The sequence below is a fragment of the Lactuca virosa genome, chromosome 4, assembly GCF_052849685.1.
Source record: "Lactuca virosa cultivar CGN04683 chromosome 4, Lactuca_virosa_CGN04683_v6, whole genome shotgun sequence".
Taxonomy (NCBI): Eukaryota; Viridiplantae; Streptophyta; class Magnoliopsida; order Asterales; family Asteraceae; genus Lactuca; species Lactuca virosa.
The window spans coordinates 402,075,292-402,087,679 of NC_136429.1; the positions used below are offsets into that span (position 1 = coordinate 402,075,292).

At 31.9% G+C, this 12,388-nt stretch overlaps 2 protein-coding genes across 2 annotated transcripts; both read left to right on the plus strand.

Annotated features, from left to right (window-relative positions):
• Positions 1-801: 801 nt before the first annotated feature.
• On the plus strand, positions 802-1,748 carry LOC145106482 (uncharacterized). Its single transcript, XM_079043450.1, has 3 exons — positions 802-1,191; positions 1,526-1,533; positions 1,631-1,748. Exons 1-3 carry the CDS (start codon positions 802-804, stop codon positions 1,746-1,748), a joined length of 516 nt encoding a protein of 171 aa, XP_078899576.1.
• A 120-nt stretch (positions 1,749-1,868) lies between these two features.
• Positions 1,869-3,105, plus strand: LOC145106483 (protein FAR-RED ELONGATED HYPOCOTYL 3-like). Its single transcript, XM_079043451.1, has 4 exons — positions 1,869-1,889; positions 1,973-2,399; positions 2,478-2,542; positions 2,686-3,105. The coding sequence occupies exons 1-4, from the start codon at positions 1,869-1,871 to the stop codon at positions 3,103-3,105; spliced, it is 933 nt and encodes a 310-aa protein (XP_078899577.1).
• The last annotated feature ends 9,283 nt before the right edge of the window (positions 3,106-12,388 follow it).

Here is a 12,388-nt window from a genome sequence, read left to right on the forward strand (position 1 = left end):
ATATATATATATATATATATAGAGAGAGAGAGAGAGAGAGAGAGAGAGGTAAGTTCAATTGAAAAAATAAAAAATGTTGAGAATGGGGGAATCATTCTCAGCCAATCATTTATCTAAGATGTTCACCTTAAAAAAGCGTGTGTCCCTTTTTCATTAAGGGTATCTTTGTAAATTAGCAACTTTTTTACATAGAACTTATCTGTTTGTTGTTATCAGTTTCCAATTTGATGATATCTTTAGCTCGTTTAAATTGGATATGAGGAATTCATTATGAAGATTCTTTTCTTTATATAACTCGTTAGCAATTATACGTATTTTTTCCATTAATCGTGAAGTTTCGCATCTGTGTTTCAGTTTTCTTCTTCGTATTCGGTTTCCGATTTGATCAGGTATGTATATCGTTTGATTCGGATAGAACGGAGTTCATTATCAAGATTATTGCTTTATATAATTTGTTTGGAATTACTCGTATTATTTTCGTTTTGGAGTTGTTTAGTCGGAGTTCATTATAATGATTATCAAGTTTCGAATATCTATTAGAGTTATTTCATCGGATTTTTGTTATGTAGTTTGAGATATTCATTTTGAATCGGAGCTGATTTAATTTTTAATCGGATATATCATTGTAGTTTTTACGCTCTGAAATGAGAGAGATTGATTAATTACATCATTTGATCGATCTGATTTAAGTTTCTTTCAGATATTTTGTACGTTGAGGTGAGATATATTCGAAATTAACTAGGTTTTCATCTTTACGACTTTTTTTGTGAGATATATTCGATAATAAAGTTGGCTATCAAAATGTATTCTGAGTATGCTGAAATTGGTGGTTTTGATGTGAGACTGAGCACGCAGTCAAGGTTTGATAACAAGATTATAAAGAAGAAACATGTTATATGTAATCGTGGTGGCAAACAGAAAAAGAAATCTTGTGACACATTGGGTACAAGTGGTGTTAGGAGGAAACAAAATTCAAATTCAAGAGCTATTGGTTGTCAAGCAAAGATTATATTTGAATCTGTGTATGGAACTCCAGATTATAAAGTTTTTCAGTTTGATGAACTTCACAACCATCCACTTGAGAAGAGAAGCGATTTAAAAAAAGCGAGGCAAATGACATATTCAGAAAAAGAGTTTATTGTGCGTGCTTCCACATCAAAAATAGGTCCAACTATGGCTCATAAGTTGAGGGTAAGTCTGAGAGGTGGGTATGAGTTTGTAAAGCCCAAAGTAGTTGACTATAAAAATTTAAGGAGAGATATCAACAGGGTTATTGGTTATAAAGATGCTCAAATGATAGTAAACACAATGAATGACCGTCGAGCTCACTATCCAAATTACTCATTTGAGTTTAATTGTCAAGACGATGTTTTGGACTGATGAAATGGAGAAGGCATATTATGTTGAATTTGGTGATGTTATATCGTTTGATGCGACTTTCTGAACAAACAAGTAAGTTATTCTATCTACTTTTTTTATATCTTATTCATATATGAACATTTTTAACTTTATGTTTAATGTTCAGTTTTTATTGTTGAAATATTGTAGCTGTATTCATAGATGAATATTTTTATATTCACTTATGAATACATCAAAAATTGATTTTAATGAACATTTTTTTGTGTGTTAGGTACCGAATGGTTTTTGTTCCATTTACTGCTATTGACCATCATAAAAAATCGGTTACTGTTGGATCGGGATTGCTAAGCAATGAAAGCATTGAGTCTTACTCTTGGTTGCTTAAATAATTTCTTAAAACTCATGGGAAAGAACCAACACTTGTTTTAACCGATCAAGATGCTGCAATAAAACAAGTTGTTGAGAATGTGTTTCCTAATTCAAAGCACCGATTATGTATGTGGCATATAATGAAAAAGTTGAAAAAAAAGGTATTATTTTAATATAATGAATATTGATTGTTATTTTACTTATTATTATTTATTCATTTATGAATATTTTTGTTTTAATACAGATATCAGATGATTTATTTACGAACACAGACTTTAGGAAAAGGTTTTCGAAGCTTGTTTGGGACATTAATATGAGACCTGATGTTTTTGAGGTGAAGAGGGGTTTGCTTATGAAGGAATTCAATCTTGAAGACACAAGATGGTTTAAAGACATGTTTACAATACGTGACTCATGGATACCTGGATATTTTAGTGATATTCCAATGTGTGGTTTGATGAAGACTACGTCGAGGTCAGAGAGTATGAATTCATTCTTTAATACATACTCAGAAAGTGGGAACTTACTTTTGAATTTCATGATGAATTACGACACTGCCATTCAAAAGCAAAGGAATACTCAACGAGAGCTTGATAAGGCATCAAAGAAAGCATCATATAAAATGCAAACACCTCGAGAGATAGAACTGCAAGCATCAAAGGTTTATACAAGTACATTATTTTTTGAGGTGCAAAAAGAAATATATAAAGAATGTTTTTTTTGTACATACTCATATGTTGGTATTGAAGATGGTTGGGAAGTTTACATTGTGCAGCACAACAAGAGTAAAAGCGATTTTAAAAATGAATTTAAGGTAATTTACTAGTTTTTTATGAAAAATGTAATAATATTCATATATGAATATTCATATTTTCATATATGAATATATGAATATATGAGTGTTGATATGAGTATTCTTATATGAATGTAAATGTGTAAATTTTGTTTTTGTATGAGGTTGAAATAAAAGCTGAAGAGAAAGAAATAAATTGCAGTTGTGAACATTTTAAGCGTATGGATGTTTTATGCAGACATGCTTTTACAATAATGATGAGATGTGGTGTTAAAGAAATTCTTGAAAGGTACATTTTGAAAAGATGGAGAAAGGATGTGATATCAAGAAATTATCGTTTTAGTTCTCTTCAATCCGATTCAGGTGATTGTGAGAATGTAAAGCTAGTGAATGATTCATATTATAGTTTTGAATCATGTTTGGATATTGTAAGAGACGACAAAAAGAAATTGATTTTGTTTGCTGAGAAACAACAAATGCTGTTGAAGGAATTTGAGAGTGATTATATATTTGTTGGATTGAAAAGCAAGACAGATGGTGAAATCGTATGCAAATTTTTAGGTGTTACTATTCCTATTTCATAAGAGATTAATATTCATGTTCCTGAAGTTCAAAGCAATAAAGGTTCTGGAATCAAGAAAAGAATTCCAAGTGCAGGTGAAGTTGTCACACCCCAAAACCGGAACGGCGGAAACGTTCTGGGGTGGAGGACTTCATGTACAGTATCATAACACTGCATAATAGTAAAGACAAGCAACAACATCCATTGCATTAATATAATAGTTAAATACATGTGTGTTCTATTGTAAGTTCAAATGACACCAAAATGGTACAATCAAAATAAGACGAGTCTTGGATCCACTCCGTCCTTCCAAAGCTGCATGGGTGTACCTGTCTTACTGGTTCCCTGAGAATACAAGTTGGCTCTGATACCACTGTTGGGTTTTGAGCATTCTAACACTCCTATGGTGTACATGCAACCCTATAAACCTTGGATCTATGTTTTCTCTATTATACATTCAAATATTAACTATTCCAAGGTTTCATCCTAACTAGCATATTATGAAGCACCTATACTAGAAAGTTCTAGTTAGATGACATACCTTTTGATGTAGCTTGATGTCTTCAAGCTTTAAGAGCTTAGCCCCAATAGTGTGGAAGCCTCAAATGGAATCACAAATCACCAAAACACCTTGGAAGAACTTGAGAGAATATGTATGCACACTAAAATCGGCCCACTCTTATTTTCACACACTTGTGCCAATTTTGTGAGCCAAGGACCCCTTTATATATTATGGAGGATTAGGGTTACATCCATGTAAACCCTAATACCCATGACCTTTCATTTACATAGGATCCATGGGTTAAAAGCTCCATGGACCATCCATGAAAGCTTAGCCCAACCTAAATGAACTTGGCCCATTCCATATATATATATAAGAGTCCATATTTAATTAGTTCTTTTTGATCACTTAATTAATTCTAAATTAATTCTTGATCAATACTAATTAAATAATATGATTCCATATTAATATATTAGAACTTATAATATATTAATATAAATCATAAATATACTATTCTCAAAAGACTATCCCTATAAATTGTGCCGGTGAAGTGCAACCCAAATGGACTATGCCGGGTCGGGTCAAGTACATACCAAATATAGTTATGGAATTAGACATTAATCCAACAGTCTCCCACTTGGATAAGTCTAAAACTATTATTGAGTATGACTTCAAAATCTAACTGGCAATCGTAGCTCTTAAAGCCGCTGTCGAACTTTGACCTTGTCAATGACTTGTCCATTAGATAAGGGATCATATATTCCTCCATTCTAGATATCATATGGACTGAGACATGGATTATAATCATTCTCTCTGTCCATTTGTTGTTTCCCGATTTTCGATTTATGATGACTGACTGATTGAACAAATCAAATCAGCCCTGGCTTGGCCAAGCACTCACATGTGTCATCGCTAAATCATCGAGGGGCCCACAGATATCGTTTTTATCCCGAAGGTAAAAGGAATGGATAAACTTCGACTCATATGGCTTGTTCTACTACTTATTGAATCATACACAAAGGCACGTTTTATAACATCGAGTTACCAATGTGTTTTCGTGCAATCAATGTATAACCAACTCATAGTAACAACTCATATCTCTAAGTTTTAAGAATATAAGATATTATCGTCTCATGATCACTCGTGATAAAATCCATGAAGTGATTCAAATGAGCGTGGGTTGAATCCAATACTCAGAACTTATGAGCGCTCATGAGTTTTGTAGCACCGCTTCGTCCAACATCTTAGACCTCTACAAGCCAACCCATGACAGTCTTGATTCATATCTACTTCCAACATATGACCGAATATGGATAGTTTAAATAACTTAGTCATTCAGGAAGAATGACCTAGTTTATTCTGGAAGTCAAAACATGCAAAATGAAACACCAGAATAAATGAATCAAATATGGTATCAAACCCTATGAATATAAATAGAGCACTTATATTTATCACCATACTGATTACTCATTATTTCATTGTTTCGGTTTTATGAACTTTATACCTGAATTAAAAACACTAGTTGTCCCATGCTCCAAGCATGTACACTATGTTTTTCTAAACAATAGCTTTGCCATACACCAAGTATGCACTCTATGTTTTTCTATGATCCTTACTTTGTGAAATAAACCAATTGAACATAATTTCAATGATTCTAATTTCACACTCCCAAATCCTTATCGAAAAATGTGAGAATTTCAAATTCCTATCATTTATCGAAATCTGTTTAGATTTTAAACTTATATGCACTGACCCTCCTGTAATGAATATGTACAAAGTCACAAAGACTTGTCAACAGTCATTATAAGGTATTCCAATGGAGATCAACTCCATGGAAACTAAGTCTCATATTCAAAGTACATTGCTTTGGACATGCTTCTTGCATTAAGTTTTCTAATCTTACACAGATAACTTCCACCTATGGAGACAACTCCATATTCTCATTTTGACTATCACTTCTGAACAAGAGATGCCTCTTTTCAGAATATGTCAATATGGTCCTTCCAAAATTAGCACTATACTTCCAACTGTCCCTGAGTAACCAATCTTTGGTAAACCTCAGATTGTCCTCGACAATTGCGTAATCATTTTAGTCATATCCAATTCTAGACCTTTTCCCTTCTTAATGCCTCTGGGCATTTGGAAAAATTTAGAAATGACAAATATTATAGCACATGCAATCGATCCTATACCCAAAGCAAATGGTACACGATTCATGATGTCTCACATAAAGACATGATTCTAGACCAGTCTTTTGCTACAATATTTTTATTTTCCATGTTTTTAAAATTTGACTATGAAGAGGGATGTCGTAATCATAATCGAATTTTGAGAACGCAATATATAGAATTTCCTTAAGTTGAACCAATCCAACATGAAATTCATATATATATTCTTGACTAAAGATGATTAAGGTCTCAATCTAAGCCTTTAGAACTAAAATGAAGTATATCTTCTCCCTTAATTATAGCAAAACAACTTTTTCAATCCCTACAGCCTCACGAATTGAAACTTTTGTTTTCTATAATTAACATTGCTAACTTGCAACACTAACAATAATTATCATGCTCCCACTAACATGATGATTATTAGCATAACACTTATGCTCCCACTAGCTTTGACATGTACTCAGAAATCAGCTGGACTTCTAGAAATCAATACTTTATTAACTTTCTTACCAAAGTTCAGATTTCTGATACGAGATGCTTTGATAAAACTTTATCAAAATCATACACCTTTCCTTAGATAGCATGCATGTGTGTCTAAACAATTTCAGAACTATGAAAAGGGATGTCGTAATCATAGTCTCAATTGTTTAGACCTTTTGCCATCTGCTTCAAATCTACTTGGTGGAAGTGTTTCCTCACCATCATTTTTATGAATCGGAGAGAAACCTTATAACCCTTAGATTTTATGGTGTATGTGTTCTTATCCATGTGAATCGTCAAAACCATAGTCACAAGACAAGGATAATGACAAATTCAAACTCATATGGACTGAACTTATGCAATCTTAACTTCTTGCCACCTGGCAGTACAGGGGCTGCCATTTCTTCCAAGTTGTTATGCAACCAATTGAGAATTTTCAGAATCCTATGCAAAGCCAACTTTAACTGGAATGGGCACAGAATATGTCAACACGATAGGTTATAAACCTCAAGTCGTGTGCTAGTGAAGAACCTCAGGTTTTATTCTTGATTAGTTCTTGAAATTATTTTTAGGATCTTTAAGACTCCCACTGTCCTCTTGACATATAAGACTATCTTGCCAAATATTCAAGAGATAGTGCGGATTCTTTATCAAGACAAACACTTCACACAATTGGCCTTAGTTGGTCTTTGTTTTATCCAAAACATCACAACTGTCCAATTTCAAATGTACAAGAGTAGGACACTTTTACTCTTACATTTGACAAGTGTTTTAAACCTTTCTTTAAGATATGTCACTCAAGTTACAATCTTGGAGTATGACTCTAAGAATTTTTTTGGAACAAAGTATGACTCATCTTCCTAATCTAACCATTTCAACAATTCATGACTCCTCTTCTTAGTCATAAGAATGCACTAAGATGACCTTTAGAGGACTAATTGTGATATGATTTCTAAATCATTAAGATGATCACAAACATGATACTAAAGTACTCTCCCATCTTTTCAGATTTGAGAAACTTTTATCTTTCTGCCTAATTTGATTCTTCCCATTCGTTCTGCCATACATTGAGACTTTTCCAATGTTTCAGAATCATACTTAAACTTGTAAGTATAACCATAAACTTTAGTAAATTAAATAGTCTTACCGAGCTTTGTGGTGGACATGACCAGTGCACAAGAATGTGTACTCGATCCCTTTAGTCCTTCACTTGACTCACACATCCATGTGAACAAGTAATTAGTCTTGATTTTCCAATGCTTGAAAGTTCTCATTCATCATACTATTCAACTTGCATGATTCCAAGTTTCGGTCCAATTGAAACTTGGGCGATGAGGAACTTTCCTGATTTGGTAAATTTAAACACTACCACAAATGAAAGAATCAAATCCATTTTCCAATATTGCTGTCAGTGAATCATATAAGCAACAATTTTCCATAAATGCCATTGTAAGGATACTTCAAATAAATAAAATTAAACAATTTTCTTTTATTTTAAAACTTTGCGGAAAAACTTATCCTTACAATCCACATGGAAAATTGTTGTTATCTATTCCTTAGCAATATATCATAACTTCTAAAGCAACTGCTCAAAATTCTGATGCGATCGAAATCCACCTTCGCGATCAGAATCAGCATATACTTCCTTTAAGATTTCTCTCTATTCTTTGATTCTTAAAACATCAACATGTGACCCAGTCACATCATGTAATGAGGATCTCAGAATAGAACTTAACAGAGTTAGATAATGGGCTCTACCTGATGTAGAGTCAAACTTATTGACTTTAACATCCTTAGGTAAATTTGGCAGCTTTGCAATCAACGCCCCTTCCTTTGGCAATATAAACATATGGACCCTTTGGTAATGGGACTATCTCAGACTTAGCCTTTCTCTTTACTATTTGGTCAACCGGGTTGACTATGGCCAATCCCTTTCTATTGGAAAGAGAATGCTTTTTCTGGATTTCCAGTGTCACCATTGTCACTGTCCATAAAGTTTTTGGGAAGTTGATCTTCTAATCAAATTTGCTTCAATATCGTTCCAAATCATTGCTGATTCAGCAGCACCAAGCAAATAGATATGATCATTAAGGTTCATGCCATAGTCTGTATCATAGTAGTCCCAAAGGAACTCACTATGTGACTTAGAAAGTGATTGAACATCCAACTTTCTCAAGACTTTGAAACCCAACTCTCCCGACTTGTCAATATGTGACTTCATCTCTAAGATGTGATCACACATAGACCTTGCTTGCCATTAGGGCTTGAGTGACCTTGAACTTGTGGGTTAGGGAGAATAATTGGAGGAGGTGGAGGAAGTAAAGTTCCAAGAGATTTGGGAAGATCATAGATATCTGAACTCGACATCTTTTGGGAGATATTCAAGATAGTTGATCTAAAGTCCTTAATATAACACCCAATATGAAATATTAAGGCTAGGATCCAACAACCTATTTATAACTGGAAGAGGGATGCCGTAATCCGAGTTATAAAATAGTTGAAGGTAGGTAAATGATGATTTACCAATTTCCACCATGAAAAACGAAATAATTTAATTAGGTTTTTACTTGGATTTGAAACTCCTAGATCTTTTGAGATTCATTGAACTTTTCAATGGCATGTTTCAATCTCGAGTGTGCCCTTCAGGTTTTGTGACTGGGATGCCGAGGATCACAAAACAAGGTGTGAAGTAACCATGCAAATATACTTGGTACCCTTAATATTTACCCCTCAATCGATGTGCCGGTTAACCACACGAGCTCCACCGATACTATGATAAATATTAAGTTACCCTTTGCCTACTTTGTTAAATCCAGGTTAGTGTGCCGGTTAACCACACAAGCTCCACTAACGGTTTAAACAAAGTGCAAAGTGTAATTTCATGGATTAGCACCTTATTCACATTTTCCTAAGTAACTAAGATTGGGAATTAATAAAAGGTTTAGTTACTTAGTATTTATCATTAATACTTTTAATGAAGGGAGAATTATAGTCCTTGTCCTACCTGTTCGGCTAACGACCCTCCACCAGTCAAGGAAGCGGTGGGTGAGAGTGGACACCCATTAAGCTGCCATTTTATAGGCAACAACCTTATACCCCCCCTTATAGACCGGCTTCGTGAATGAGGCCTACTAATGGTAAGACGACTTGCTCTTATACATATAATATATTAATAGTATAAGGGTGTATTTTAGACATTTAAAATACTTGATGGTTTAATCTATTAATTAAACTAGACTTTTAATTTAATTAAACTCAAACCATATATTTATGGATTTAATAATACTCTTTTAATTAAACGCTTTAATTAACTATTAATAAAGTCCATAACAGTTAATTTGAAATATTCAACAAAACATCATAATTCCAATTATTAAACTCAAAATTAAAACCATTTAATTAATTGTTTAAGTTATGAACTCAAGAGTTTTAGAATTCAATTCTTTTTTTCATAAAAAACTTTTCTCAAATTCCAAAACTTGAGGGCAAGTTTTGTAATTCTTGAAAACCTTTGGATTCCATAACTTATGGAATTAATGGTGTTTTATGATGAAACTTTCCATGTTCTATAACTTAAGAACAAGTTATGGAATTCTTTAAAACATTAACACCAAATTTTGTAACTCCATAAAAACTTTGAAATTTTTTTTTTTAAAAAAAAACTTTCATATTCATAACTTATGGAAGTTTCAAAAACCCTTAAGATCACAACTTTAAAAAAAAAACTTTTGAGCTCCAAAATTTTATGACAAAATATGTAACTCCTTAAAACATTTAGATCAAACTTTTAAAACTAATAAAATAATCATATCATTTTATCTTTTACTAAATTTGACCTAATTTAACTCATATAACAAATGATTCAAATTTTACAAATAATTCGTTTTTCACAAAACAAGTAATTATCTTAAAATTTGACAAACGTCATGTTTTTTTTCCTTTTTTTTCAACTTGAAAATAAAACATTTGCATCAAAAGAACAAAAAACAACCTGGCTCTAATACCACTGTTGGGTTTTGAGCATTCTAACACTCCTATGGTGTACATGCAACCCTATAAACCTTGGATCTATGTTTTCTCTATTATACATGCAAATATTAACTATTCCAAGGTTTCATCCTAACTAGCATATTATGAAGCACCTATACTAGAAAGTTCTAGTTAGATGACATACCTTTTGATGTAGCTTCATGTCTTCAAGCTTTAAGAGCTTAGCCCCAATAGTGTGGAAGCCTCAAATGTGACATCCGCCTAAAATGGATTCGGGTCAACCCAACCCAATTGGAAATTTAATAAACCCTACTCAAGATTACTTGACGCTAATAGGATCAAAACCCATACACTACGATATAAATTGATGTTAATAGCAACATAGTATAGTACAACGTTATAACTATAATCAAATTAAATTATGATACCATATTAAAATCAAATCAAAGTATAATGCTCTAATTAAATTAAAAGAATCAAACTTGAATGCTATAATTAAACTTCAAATCAAAGTAGATTGTTATAATCAAATAATAACCTATCTTTTATAAAACTCCCTTTTTATAAACTTTACATTAAATTTTATAAAACTCTATTTTTATAAACTTTACATTAAATTTTATAAAACTCATATATTAATTATGTAAAAGATGCTTGTGTTAGTGGGAAATTATGAAGACCACCAAAAGCAAAAAGATTATTCCCATTGTCTCCCACTCACACCTCCCATCCACTTTCCTTTCCTTTTTCTCCCAACACATTATTCTCTTCACCACTTAAACCTTCTCTATTCTTTCTCTCACTCTCAATCTCGAAATTCATACAAGAAATACTCATATTCCAGCCAAGAACAATCTATTATACTCAAATCTTCATCCCTCTTGAAGCATTCATCAAGGTATGTTGTTAAAAGTTTCAAATTCATACAAGAAAAACAAATTAAATCCACCAAACTATCTAAAACTCATTTTATGAATAAAACTAATTTTTCTCAGAGTCCCATCAATAAAATAAGAAGTTCTGGAAATTTTCAGAAAATAACTTATTTTTATTGAATTACTATAATTATTGCAATAAAGTAGGGCAATAATTCACATAAAATACTTTTTGCATTCAATAAATTCTGAGAAAATTCTAGGATGACCTATATATTGATTAAACATAATTTATGAAGTTTCATGCATTTATATTACTGTTTACTATTATTTATGATTTTATTGATTAATTAATAATGAAATATATAAAAAATACTTCCCATAGTCACAAATATCCGAAACTTATACAATGGGCTCTATATCATGTTATAAAACTATGGTTAATTTTACAGAATTTTTGGGAATCATTTATTATTTTTCCCGGATTTTGTTGTTGTTTAATCATTAAAGTATTAAATAAATACTAAAACAGTTCAGAAAAATATAAAAATGTAACAGTAATTAATATTGTATGAAATAATGATTTCCTAATAATTTCATAATTTTTCAATACTGTTTACTATTTAAAACCATTTTCCTAAGTATTTAAGCATGTAAAATGCATTTTAATGATTATTTCATATAAATAATTGTTAAAATCTGTAAATAATTATAATTCGGCAAGTTATTATTTTAATAAGAAATTATTAAAATCTGGCCTAAATTGAAAATATAAATTAATTATGCAAAGTAATTAATTCAATTTAAAATTCATTTAACAAATGAATACCTTAATATTCTAATCAAAATGAATTATTGTTAATTCATCTAATATAAGAATATGTGTCTAATTATTTGTATTAATACTCTATTCTCGTTTAGCAGTTCCTAAACCAAAACTATTAATTATATTAGGTTCTACGCCATTTTGACCCGAACCGTCTATCGTACGACACACGCATTTCGTTTTGGGACTAATGTGAGTAATCTACCCCATATTTTATAATTTTCAATACTTTTGGGGTGTATCATGTGGTTCTAATATGTTCCAACTTCATTTTATTGTTTTATCACAATTGAGACATTGTTGGGACATTTATACGTGAGTCATTAATTGTATAACTATAGTTTGTTTACGCTACATGTACTTGTAGTGCATTACCATTTTTAGTCTAATCTCCATGACTATGCCCGTATTCTTGAGGTACGTTATGGACAATAATAGCGCTATTGGGTTGACCACCCCGCCTT